Source organism: Sphaerodactylus townsendi, linkage group LG03 (genome assembly GCF_021028975.2).
Source record: "Sphaerodactylus townsendi isolate TG3544 linkage group LG03, MPM_Stown_v2.3, whole genome shotgun sequence".
NCBI lineage: Eukaryota > Metazoa > Chordata > Lepidosauria > Squamata > Sphaerodactylidae > Sphaerodactylus > Sphaerodactylus townsendi.
Genome location: NC_059427.1, coordinates 108,974,223 through 108,987,586, shown reverse-complemented (window position 1 = coordinate 108,987,586; position 13,364 = coordinate 108,974,223). Strand labels below are relative to the sequence as shown.

The 13,364-nt window shown below is 46.4% G+C and overlaps 1 protein-coding gene across 1 annotated transcript in view; it reads left to right on the top strand.

Annotated features, from left to right (window-relative positions):
- Nucleotides 1-13,364, top strand: part of PRKACA (protein kinase cAMP-activated catalytic subunit alpha) — an 85,134-nt gene that overhangs the window by 53,089 nt on the left and 18,681 nt on the right. Inside the window, 5 exon segments of the mRNA XM_048487915.1 lie at nucleotides 5,768-5,829; nucleotides 7,272-7,400; nucleotides 7,503-7,601; nucleotides 11,762-11,844; nucleotides 12,236-12,362. Coding sequence (XP_048343872.1) covers nucleotides 5,768-5,829; nucleotides 7,272-7,400; nucleotides 7,503-7,601; nucleotides 11,762-11,844; nucleotides 12,236-12,362 — 500 coding nt within the window.

Below are 13,364 nucleotides of genomic sequence, written 5' to 3'. Positions count from 1 at the left end.
CTTTGTTGAGAAATCCCTCCTGTCTGTCCCTGGCTCCATTGCATGGATTTTTGGAACAAATAGTGGGTTCCAAATTAAACAAAATGATTAATTTCTGAATAACATAATATAATGGAGAGCACTCTCAAAGGACAGAAACCTGAGGTCGTTCAGTAACTTAATAGGCTGGTTTGGGGCAAATAAAAGTGAGGTTTGTTTCAGTGTATTGCATAATCATGGAACTGATGGCCGCTGACTTTAGAATCCATGTAAATGTAAATCTGTCTTCCATCAGCGGCTTTTAGCAATGATTTGTACAGGCAGTGTCTCTCTGTTTACCAAAGACTGGAGTTAATCTCAAGAAAATGCCCTGTGGAGCAAATCTAAGATCCATCTGCTGCATATAGTTTGTCAGAGTGGCATGGTGTTCAGAGGTACGCTGCCTCTGAGCATGCATATTTCATGTAACTGTCATAGCTATTAACAGAGGATAGTTCTTGCTCTGTTGGAGTGTTTTCCAGGGGTATTTGGCCAACCCCTGTTGCAGACAGAATGTGAATTAACATGGATATTTGGTCTGATCCAGCAAGGCCTTATGCTCCACAAAGGGCCTCAATAATAACATCAGTGTAGAGGAAAGAGTAGCCCCTGAGAACACAGAAGCTGGCCATCCTCAAAATGTGCAGAGGAAGTTGTTCGAATAGGTCAGTGTTCGAATAAGTACTTGGGGTAATGCAGGAATGGCTGATCTCCTGAGGTGCAAATCAGATCAGGTCACAGTGCTCAGCCTGGCCTTGAGGTGAGCCATCCTGTCTTGTGGCTTAGATGAGAGGCTGGTTTTCTAGAGATGAGATTGCGGAAGAGACACCTGCTGCCCTTCCCAGAGGTCACATGGAGCCTGAGTATAGTGCAGGGGGGCCCCGGGAAGGGAAAAGAACACTCTGCTTTCCCCTGAAGTAACAGTAGAAATCTCCACAGGGGGTGAGGAGGAGGCTGAGTGTAGTGCAGAAAGGCAAAATCTGCTAGGGACTGTGAGACATATGGATATAATAGGAGGCAAAAAGAAAGTAGGTCAGACAGACTGAGCCGCTTGTGTGCGTGTCTCAGGGAAAATCCCAAACGCTCTGTGCTGCAGTGTGAAGGAATGGAGTGGGAGACGTGCTGGAGCCAGAACATCTTCCCCTTCCACACCCACCCAGCAATATTCCTCGGGTAGAAGGCACCTGCCTAGCTTGTGGGAGAAGGGGGCCAGGTCAATATTTGCAGCATCCCTTATTTCAGCAGCTCCTCCATTTTCTGTCTCTTGGATTTTGTGCTGGAAGGAGCGGCACACCTGCCGAAGCATTTTTAGTGGCTGCAGAGAAAGTCCAGACTCTTCTGTAGAGAGCTGAATGGCTGCGGGATAAGAGGGCTGGGAGTCGGGAGTTTTAATCAGCCTACTGTTTTGGCAGTGAAGGCCTTGGCACAGTGAGGATGGCTGGAAAGTACCAGTTTGATCCATTGTGCTGGGCTTAATTTTAAGCGAATGTATGATGTGTTTGGCATGGAGGGGAGGGCTTTGATTTAAATGCTCTTAAGCAGAAGCAAGACTGCCCTTTAGAAACTGGGAGAGGGGGATCTAGTTAGTGGTTTGGAGGTCCCCCCCTTGAGGCAAGAGGGAAACAATTCTGTACTGTATAGATAGGCTTCCTCTGCTGAAGAAGCAAGAGCACCTCATTTGCCATCTGTAAACTTTCTCCTAGCAGTGTAGCAGCAGCAGGGATGCAGGTAAGGGCCTCTGATCTCTGTGTGGGATGTGCTGTTTAGTAGAGCAGAGCTTTTGCCTCCTTAAGTCCTTGGGATGTTGCTGGCCTTGGGAGTTGTTGACAAAAATGATTTCATCTGGTAAACCTCAAGTGTTGCGACCCAGGGAGGTAGGGAAAATGTTACGTTTGCATAATATGCAGAACCAGCGTGTGATGATTTGATCATTTTTAATCAGACAACTTTACTTAATTAACTGATTAGGTTGTGGGCTCCAAAATCTACCCAAGTGGGAACAGCATGGGGTGCTTTTCTGTCACTGTTCTCTTCTGCATTTAGAAGTGAGCAAGTTATCCTGTGGGTTTTTCATGTGGGTTAAATCAGTGTAGTGTTGGGGGGAATCGTGGGGCTAGAGGGAATCTTTTTCTGTGGGCCAGTGGGGATGTTGAGGGATGCTCTAAGGAGCTCTGAAAAAAGAGAAACATTCTCAGTCTTATAACTCCTGATAACTCAAACCTTTTCCCAGGTATTGCTTCCACCTTTGGAAGCCTCCCTCCCCCAGTGTTCATAAAGGCTAGAAATTACAAACAGCTGTATTTACCTGATTGTTTGTTCCACTAACTATGACAGTCTTCCTCGGTAAGATCTTTTAGTCTAAAATGTAGTGTGATACGGAGTACTTTCTTGGCTCAATATATTTCTGTGCATCTTCTTTTTTGTAATAGTACTCTGCACCATCACCCTGTTCTGTGGCTTGGAAAACCAGATAATGCCATTTGCTGCTCCTCTGAGGGAACAGGAGCGCCGGGGGCGGGGGGGGGCACGGGGACACTGAGCATACTTGGCTGCTGCTCTGATATATGCCCAGGAATGGCTCCCCAAATTCTCTTGGGTACATGCGGGTGGACTATGAACTTGCATAATTGATGGTGGGTTGGATGAGGCAGGTATTGGCTCAGCCCGCTGGCTGTTGTTTGACTGTATGCAGGTCATCTGTGGGTCAGTCTGTTTTCAGGATGACCTTTGGGTCAGGTAATGGGGATGCCTTTCCATGAACCGCTCCCGGGAAGTGGGGCTGATGCTTAAAAGTGGGGGTCCTGAATCTTGATGGATTCCACTCCCCAGCTGCTAGGGATTGGCCAGTATCCAGAAAGGCCTGTGAATGCCTGAATCTTTCCCTGAATTTTATTTTCAGCTGGTGCTCTTTAAAATTCGTTCCAAAAGAATTTGGGTGATTTGTTATGAGACCTTTTTAATAGGAGAAAGTTAGCATCAAGCACATGCAACCCTGTCTCTGAAAGACCCAACGTTAGAACTGCATTTTGAACTCTAGATGGCACTTTCTGCAAAGGAAATAAGGATCAGCTGATGGGCACAATGAACATCTCTGCTCTTGGCCCTAATGTTTTCATTCTGTTGAACGTCTACACTCAGTCTGCAAGGGCTTTGTTTTTAAGGGCTTGGATTTGGCAAGAGGAGTAGGAGTTCTCTGCCTCCCTCCATGAAGGGTTAGCACTCATTTGTTATGTGGTTGGGAACCCCCCTGGGGTTGAAGCTGTGTGCAGCTTGTGGGGATTCGACATGTTGTTTGAGCACATCTGGTTCCCAAAGTAAACTTTATGTTAATAGCTCCACAGATGAGTTGCCGAGGGCTAGATCAGGGATTGGCTAGATTTTTATTCCTTGGGTCACATTATTCTCTGATTTCAGACTGGAGCCCCAGGCAGTCTAATAGTACAATCTATGAAATGAATGTGCTACGTACAAAACAATATAAGATACACAAACACACGTGGCACATAGGCGCTGGCTCAAGCAATTTGTATTACCTATTAGTTACTTGTAAAGTATGCCAAATTGTTGGCTATTAGACTTATCAAACTATTATATCTCCATAACACATATATCTCCACTTTAAATCCAATTCATGCAACAATTTATTACAAGACAACCTTCTCTCAAGTCCATAATCATGTAATTTTTAAACCAACAATGTCCATAATCTTGTAAATATTATTGCGTCAATGTCACCTGCTGTGACTGCGATACAAGTTCATAACAATTAATGAAAATCCTGGATCGGTGGCTTGAATTACTTATAAATACCATCCCAATTCAAGGGCAGTCAAATTTCACATCATTTTCAGTTGTATATATTTCAATCTGCTCCGTTGTACTTCCCAAACGCTTAGCGCTGATTACCGCATTTTCGTCTGCCTTCTTCAGGGGAAGTGTTAATGCACTTGATAAGGAACCCTCAACAGGTGATTCTGTACATAACAATCCTGATATCATCTAATAGTACAGACTGCTAATTCTTAATTTTTTTAAAAAAAGCTCTACCTTTCCAACAAATAGACCTTCCAGTCTGCTTACAGCATCAATTAAAAGAGCAATAAAACAAACTTTTAGAAAGTCATAAACCAGTAGTCACATTTTGATAGGACAGACAAAAACAGAAAAACAGCTATGTTAAGTCTCGTGAGTAGATCAACCTGAGGCCAGAGATGGCATACATGCCAGAAAGTGACCATTGCTGATCTAGTCTTGTAGCTGAGACCAAAGGAGAGTTTGTTTGCCTACTTTCTAGAAATGGGGGCTGCGTAGAAAAACACCCTAGCTACTAGCTGTGCCTTGTGACATCTCTTCTGTGGCTGAATCCTGCATTTCTGGCCATTCATTCCCCCTACTCCATAAGATGGTAGGGCTGAAAGGGAATCTTGATCCATTCCACACTGCACAAAAATACATTTGTGGGATGTCTTTAAAAGAGGCAACTGCCCCTTTTCACTTCACACAGCCAAGGGGATGTCTTAAAACCGTGGTGGTGAACCTATGGCGCTCCAGATGTTCATGGACTACAATTCCCATCAGCCTCTGCCAGCATGGCCAATTGGGAATTGTAGTTCCTGAACATCTGGAGTGCCATAGGTTCACCACCACTGTCTTAAAAAGAGACAGCTTCTGATGTGCTTTCCAGACAGCAAAGGCTTCAGACGGGAAAAGGGGCTGTTTCCCGCGCAACTGTTTTGCTCTCTGGTCAGGTTTACCTTCAGCATGCACCCGACATTTTGTGTGCCGCTAAAGGGATTCTCCCTGCTGCCACTTGTTGAAGGTTGACCTGGGATGCTTGCTCAGCAGGGTCTGATCCTGCGTGCCTTTTCAGTCCCAAAAGAACATGGCTGTTCTCGGCTGGTCCTGCCGATTTTGGCAATGTATAGTTTTCCTTTTTAAAAAAATTGGGAGGAGCTATCTTCAAAGATACACAGACACGCATAAGAGAATCTTAGCTGCTTGGAGAACTCCCATTGAAAAGCATTGGGACCGTGGAGGACAGGTCTACTGCCCATTGAGACACACTCTTCTCAAAGAGCGGGAGATCTGTCTTCCACAATCCCAATACTTTTCAATGGGAGTCTCCCAAACAGCTAAGATTCTCTTATGCGTGTCTGCGTATCTTTGAAGATAGCTCCTCCCAAAACAACAACAAAAAGGAGGAAAACGATATATTGCTGGAATTGGCAAGACAAGCTGAGTACTGCTATATACTTTGGGGACTGAAAAGGCACGCAGGATCAGACCCTGCTGAGCAAGCATCCCAGGTCAACCTTCAACAAGTGGCGGCAGGGAGAATCCCTTTAGCGGCACACAAAATGTCGGGTGCATGCTGAAGGTAAACCTGACCAGAGAGCAAAACGGTCAGGCAGGAAAAATAAGCTGCCTCCTGAGTTCTCCATTCTGCACAGTCAGGCAGGAGACATCTTGCAGGTGGCTTGCAGGGTGGGAAAGGTACACTTCAAAACATTCTCCAAAAAAGACACCTTGAGCTAAAATAAGGACTCCTAAGGACATCTTGGGAAGAAAGCTGTGTGGAATGCCTTCCCAGGATGCCTTTTTAGTGCCTCCAGGACGTCATTTAGGCTGTGTGGAGCGGACCCTTTTTTCCCAGTGAATCTTCTCCAAGCTTTCAGGGGTGTTTAGTAGCCTAGGGATTGAAGCATCACCCTGTTCTTAATGTTGTTTCCTCACCTCTGTTTTCTTACAGTGAAAGAGTTTCTAGCCAGAGCCAAAGAAGAGTTTCTCAAGAAATGGGAAAGCCCATCACAGGTATGTACCCAGCCTCTCCTCTTTTTGTCACCTGGGCTCAGCAATCTGGATTTTGTTGCTTCTTTTCTAAATACTAAGGCCTGATTTTAAAGGGGTGCTGGGAATTTTGCACCAAACAAGTTACACATGTGCAGGGTTTTGTTTACCTGGCAATGCAATTGAATCAAGTTGCCGGTCTGACATGTGCAGCATCAGATGTGCTGAGTGCGTGCTTTGTTGATGGTTGTGCTGCGCAGACATCCTTCGTTATCTTGATTTAAGCATGTTACTGGTTTCATAGAAGCACCCTACACTCTGCGGGGGGTAGGGGATCAATTTAGTTATAGCGGCAGAGTCTTGATGCTGAGGTTTTGCTAAGCTGTCCTGTTGGGCAAATGAAGACACAGGAAAAGATATTTGCAATCCTCAGTTTATTCTAGAGGGGCCACTTTGAAGATCTGGTTTGCAAATTGTAGCTGGAGTAGGAGAGCAAAGTATCCATGTTGGAAACAAAGAATGATTGACCATTGGAGAGCTAGATTTGGAATACACTGCTTAAGCATTTCTAGGACTGTTTGGCAGAACTCTTTGGGAAAACGAACTGCAAAACTTTGCCAGTTTCGGTAATGCTTTGGCAGACAGTGAGCGTGTGTTAAAGGTCTGTCTAGATTACTTCAGCAGGCGGATTGTGCTGTGCATTAAGAAGAAGGATGAGAAGCCCATAACTCATCACTTATACTCCAGCCTAGATGTTAGCAGGTTAATACTTTATATCACCAACATAGGGAAGAAACTCTGTATCACCGCAGCTGACTTCTGAAATGTGCTTGGCTGCCCTACTAACAGGTGCAGTACTGTAGCATCTCAACCCTACAGCGGGGCTGTCCAAAAGCAAGGGAATGTGGCAACAGAATGACCATGAAAATTGGTCCTGAAATTTGGAGTGCTGTAGCTTTTTGGCTTGTTGCGGTCCTATATCTGAAGGTGCTGCTCCCTCTAGATAAGTGGAATTTTTGGCATGTCATTATCTGACCAAGCCCTCTGCATCGACTCCTTGTTGCATATTCCTAGTTTATTGCAAGATTGTGGTAAAATGCTGGCAGCTAGATATTTTTGTGGCTAGAGTTCGGTTTTCTGCAGACGGCACATGGCTCCCTCTCTAAAATTTTGCCTCTTGCGCCCTCTGGCGGTAACATGACAACTGTCTCAAACTCCAAGAACATAGTAGGCAATGCTGGGGTGGGGGGGAGTTGGTGTTTCTGAAGGCTGTTCCTGCCTCAGCAAGGCATCGGCGCACATGGTGCTGCCTGAAGGGTGGGTTGTCTTTTAGGAGAAACTAGTAGCCCTGCATCTTGAGCTCTCCCGGCCATTTAAAGAGTCAAATTTTGGACACAGTGGTATTCAGTGAAGCACCTCTCAGTTGATTTTCCTCCCACTTTCTGATTCCTTGCTTCCTTTTGTAGAACACGTCCACCCTGGAGCACTTCGAGCGAATGAAGACCCTGGGTACAGGCTCATTTGGGCGGGTGATGCTTGTGAAGCACAAGGATACTGGCAATTACTTTGCCATGAAGATCCTTGACAAGCAAAAAGTGAGTCTGGGCCTGCCAGTGTGCAGAGTGTATGTTTTTTGAGGAAGGGGGTGTGGCTGAGTGGAGAGGTGACTCCCTGGCTGACTTCCTTCCTTCTTGCAGGTTGTCAAACTGAAACAGATTGAGCACACCCTCAATGAAAAGCGCATACTCCAGGCTGTGAACTTCCCATTCCTTGTCAAGCTAGAGTATTCTTTCAAGGTAGGTGTTTTTTTCCTCAGCCTTGGGATCCCTGTCATTCTGAAGCCATCAAAGAGCATAGTTCCAAGGTTGTAAACAGGTACTCAAAACAACAGCCGAGACAGGATGGGATTCAGCTGCGTGTTCTTGGCCTGCGATTGAAAAAACCCGCTTTGGCACCATTTTCACTATCCGCCGTCCCAGCTGGTGCTGCCATTCTGCTTACTTGGCTATGCCTGTTCATACACACTCATGATAGAACAGAAGCGTAACTGGGCCATACTGTGCCCGTGTGCACTCTGCATTTCCCCTCCCCCCATGTGCCCCCCCGCCCCCCACTTACCTTACCTTGGGGCTCGCAAGGTCTCCTGGGAAGTGTAGTTCTCACCAGGCCGTTTTCAGCCTCAAGTGAACAGGCCACTTTTCCAGCCTTCATTTTCAGGCTGAACTGAGGTAAGTGGGGGCGGGGGGTGGGTAGAGGGGAGCTATGGGGGGCAAGGGGGCATTGTGGGAGGGGGGAAATTTTACATCCCCCAGGTGTGCACCCGGTGCAATGTGTGCACCCCCGTCTCCTGGTAGCTCCGTCTCTGTGATAAAGATATGTGAATTAAAGCAGGTGCATTCCAAGCCTTCGCTATGCCCTTGCAATCCAGAAACACCCCCATAGCAAGCAGTTACTTTTGGGGAAAGGAGAATCCATGATAGCCACATGGAAGAGGGAATATGTGGCAGCTCCTGGTAACCCAAGGAGAATACTCCTTGAACAGTTGAGCTAGCAGCACTTCTTTTGCTTTCCACTTAGAAGGGCATTGGCAGGACTCACTACACAATCTTCTTATCTCTGGTGGGGTTTCTTGTTAGCAAAGCGCTCTTGCACTCCAGGCTTGCCCAACTATGAACTGATCATGTGTGATAATAAGGCAACCATGTTTTTCCAAGATGTGACAGTTAGGTGTGCCCTAAATCAGGTTTTTCCAGCGACCTCTGTTAACATTAATCTCAGGGAAAGGATACAAAACACCACAAAGCTCTACCTGTTCAACAAAGAGTTCATGCTATGGGGGAAATCTGCAGATTTATGGCCCTGGTGGCTAGAAGAGGAGCCCTGAAAATGAACACAGTGGCTCAGTCACTGTTTTGGACAATACAAAGTGGAAAATCTTGCTGATACCATGCAGAGAGAACATGAGAGGTTTCTTCCGATCTTCCTTCCAATGCGGTAGTCTTTGACAATAATACCAACATATTATTAAGATTATAGATTATTACATCTATGTTGGGGCATGAAAATGGACCCCCACTATGGAAGAAACTTCAAATGGGGTGAGAACTGCCCGGAACAGTCTTTTCCTGTTCCCCTTGCCACTGCCCCTTCCCCCTTTTCTGCACATGCCCTAAAGCACAGGAACGGTGGGATATTCAGTAGCACCCCTCCCATAGCTCAGAATCCTCCTTTCTCTTCCCTTTTTCCTAGCAAGCCGTACTGTGTAGCAGGGACGTAGGTATAGATTTTTTATAGGGGGGTTCGGGGGGCACACCCCCACCCGCCCCTAGGGCATGGCCACGCCTCCCCAAGCCCCGCCCCTGGCCTAGCGCTTATAAAAGCAACTCTCCGAGGTTAGGGATGGCAGACTCCCCAGCCCAGCCCAGCCCAGCCCAGCCCAGCCCAGCCCAGCCCTGCCCTGCCCTGCCCCGCCCCTCCCCTCTGGGCAGAGGCATAGAGGGAAAATGGAGCCTGGTGCAAAATCTGAGTTTTACACACCCCGGGCAGCCGCTGTGATGCTGGAATCCACCCCCAAACAGCATCACTTTCAATGGTGTTTAAACTAGAGAGCCCAAATTCTCCTTTTAAATCCGCCTTAAAGGGAGAATCTGGGGTCCCTAGTTAAACAACATTGAAAGTGATGCTGTTTTGGGATGGATTATCCCCCACCCTGAAACAGCATCACTTTCAGTGTGGCGTAGTGGTTAAGAGCAGGTGCATTCTAATCTGGAGGAACCAGGTTTGATTCCCTGCTCTGCCACTTGAGCTGTGGAGGCTTATCTGGGGAATTCAGATTAGCCTGTGCACTCCCACACACGCCAGCTGGGTGACCTTGGGCTAGTCACAGCTTTTCGGAGCTCTCTCAGCCCCACCCACCTCACAGGGTGTTTGTTGTGAGGGAGGAAGGGCAAGGAGATTGTAAGCCCCTTTGAGTCTCCTACAGGAGAGAAAGGGGGGATATAAATCCAAACTCTTCTTCTTCTTCTAAACTGAGGACCTCAGATTCTCCCTTTAAATCTATGCTGAAGGGGGTGGATTTAAAAGGAGAATCTGGGGAAATTTGGGGGGTGCCTGCTGTCAGTTGTGCAATGGTTAAGCTAGAAGCACCAAACTTTCAGGGTATCTTTAGGAGTCTCTGCTAATGTTACCTGCCAGGTTTGGTGAAGTTTGGTTCTGGGGGTCCAAAGTTATGGACCCTCAAAGGTGTAGCCCCATCTCCTATTAGCTCCCATTGGAAACAATGGGAGATGGGAGAACCCCCTTTGGGAGTCCATAGCTTTGGACCCCCTGGACCAAACTTCACAAAACCTGGGTGGTATCAATAAGAGACTCTCCTGATAATACATCCCAGGTTTGGTGAATTTTGGTTTAGGGGGTCCAAAGTTATGGACCCTCAAATGTGTAGCCCCCATCTTCTATTAACTCCTATTGGAAACAATGGAGGGTGGGGGCACCCCCTTTGGTAGTCCATAACTTTGGACCCCCTGAACCAAACCTCTCCAAACTTGGGTAGTATCATCAGGAGAGTCCCCCAAACAATCCCTGAAAGTGTGGTGCTGCTAGCCCAAACAATGCGCCCCCTGCAGGCCAAAAACAAAAAAAGCACTAAAATGTTTTAAAAACTCACAAACGGGTAGGCGGAGCTTCGGACATGAAGGGGGGGTTCAAAACCGAGAAAAACCCCCCCTTACCTACGTCCATGCTGTGTAGCACAGTTCAGCCAAGAAAATAAAAAATATCTTCAAATGGCTAAAATGGGGGAGGGGATTTTGAAAGTAGAACTTATCTTTGCCCTAACACCCCCTCCCTTGCAGCATCTGTGGGTAGAGTGTCCAGATAGCTGCCTGGCTTCAGTTTCCCTTCAAATCAGGGAAATGTTTTGCTTTGCTCTCCTCTGGATTGAAGGGGGGAGGGGGCGGAAAGCAGAATCCAAATGAGTAATGCCCAGATTAGGCACAAAATCTTCTGAATGTGCTTTTTACTGTGGGCTTCCTTCTGCCCATGCAGAGAAAACTGTGGAAACAGCACAATTCTCAACCAAAATAAAGTTTGAGCAGATATACATGTACGCTATCTTGTAGAAGTTACTTCAATTACCGAACTTTTTCTGCAGATTTTGAGTGAAATCCCAGTGATATCTGTAAGATATATTTTCAAGTACCTACATTTAGGATTGAAGGTCTTAGGCCCCAGCTACGCATATAATTCATCCCCTTGGTTGCACAAACGTATACTAGTGCCATATACTGTACTACACATAAAGTGGCCATTAAATATAATTTAAAATTACAGTCATTTTGTCATAACAGGAACAGACCTTGAGCAGAACATTAAGAACAAGACTGTGTCTGTTATGAAAAACAATTTTATATCAAACAATCAGAGCTTTGTGCACATAAAATGAACGCGCATGTCCAGGTTCGTGCACATAAAACACACATGTTGTCCAGGTTTTAAAGGGCTTGCTTTTTCTGTTGTTGTTGTTGCTATTGTTGTTGTAAGGCAGTAGAAAGTTATGGCCTAGGGAGGAGTAACAGTGTCGTAGGGAAGTGAACAGTTAAGAAGCAGTAGCAATGGGGAAAGAAGTAGGTGCTGAAACTTGAGATACCAGAACATGTTGTTTAATGTCTCCTGGGTTCTAGGCATTGTCTGAATGTTTGAAGATGTTTTCTGTTCAACTAAAAAGGCCAGATGTTTGTTTTGAAAAGGAAGTCCTTAGAATATTGAATTATGTGCCAGATGCAGGATTTTCTCCCCATGCCCCATTCCTTTTCTAGAATTCTTTAGATATGTCAATATGCATCCTTGATTGCCTTTCTACAACACTCAATGTAAGCACGTTATGAACAAAAGAGATGCCAATCCGAACTAACCAGTATTTGCCGTGGCTCTTAGTTGTTTCTGCCCTTGATTACAGGATAACTCGAATCTGTACATGGTGATGGAATACATTGCAGGTGGTGAGATGTTCTCCCACCTACGACGGATTGGCAGGTTCAGGTGAGTTCTTTCCTGTTTGCTGTAGTGGTGAGATGATGCTCATTCTGTACTAATGGAGAGATGGCCAGGCTTGATAAACCATTAGAAGCCGAGTGCTTTTCAGCAGCGGATTATTGGTTGAGACTGGTGGCCTTGGAATGCATTGGAGAATGTCAGCTCAACAGAGAATGGGATTTGCAAGCATTAAGTCCACAGTCACCACAGAAAAGAAGTTTGATGGAGAACCAAGAAGGTGGACTGAGGATGATGTGAAGGCCCTGGTGAACTTGGGGCGGGGTGGAGGGGTTTGTCTGTATTCATAACTGTTGAATGTGGGCAGGATTGAAGCACGCTCTAAAGGAAGTCCTACCTTTTGGGTGACTGAGGAATAAGCTTTTCCTGTTTTCCGCAGTGAACCTCATGCCCGGTTCTACGCCGCTCAGATTGTGCTGACTTTTGAGTACTTGCACTCGCTAGATCTCATCTACCGAGACTTGAAGCCCGAGAACCTCCTCATTGACCAGCAGGGCTACATTGAGGTAATGGTGCTACCACCTATTCTATGGGGTCTGCAACCTGCGGCTCTCCAGATGTTCATGGACTACAATTCCCATCAAACCCTACCACCATGGCCAATTGGGGAGCTGCAGGTTGCAGACCCTGGGGGTCTTGCTGCCCAAAACTGTTAAGAGTTTGCCCTTATACTGAATTGTTTATTCTGTTTCTATATCACTCTCCCTGTTGCCAGGGTCTTAGAGCAGTTTCCAATATGAATTTACAATAAATATATAAAATACAATACAAATACAATGTAATCAGTCATGGCGCCTAAAAACAACCCCAGCAAAGAATGGGCCAGTCAATTCAATAAAGATTATTTGTTCTCTAAGTCAACCGAATTGAAAGAAAAGGGGCAAGGGAAAGGCAGGCCAGCTAAGATGGATAGCAGTGCCACTGTCCTCGACTGTAGGCCTGGAGAAACAGCTCCATCTTACAGGGCCTGCGAAATTGTGATAAGTCCCATGGGGCCCTGGTTGTCTCATTAGACCAGGGGTAGGGAACCTGCGGCTCTCCAGATGTTCAGGAACTACAATTCCCATCAGCCCCTACCAGCATGGCCAATTGGCCATGCTGACAGAGGCTGATGGGAATTGTAGTTCCTGAACATCTGGAGAGCCGCAGGTTCCCTACCCCTGCATTAGACAGAGCATTCCACCAGGCTGGGCAAAGCTGAAAAAGCTCTGGTTGAGGACAGTCGAACAGTCTTCGAGCCAGGGACCACTAGTAAGTTGTTATTTGACAAGTGTAATGCTCTTGGGGGTAAGGGTGGTGTTGGGAGAGGCAGTCTTGCAGTTATTAAGGTCCCAGACTTTATGGCTTTGAAGGTTAGAACTAGGTACTCCACCTGAAACCTGTACAGCTGATGGAGCACTGGATGGATGTGAGGTGTTCATGGTGTCCCAGTCAGGACCTGGTCAGCTGCATTTTGCATCAGCTTCTGGAGAAGTCTCAAGGGCAGCTCTGCATAGAGCAAATTACAG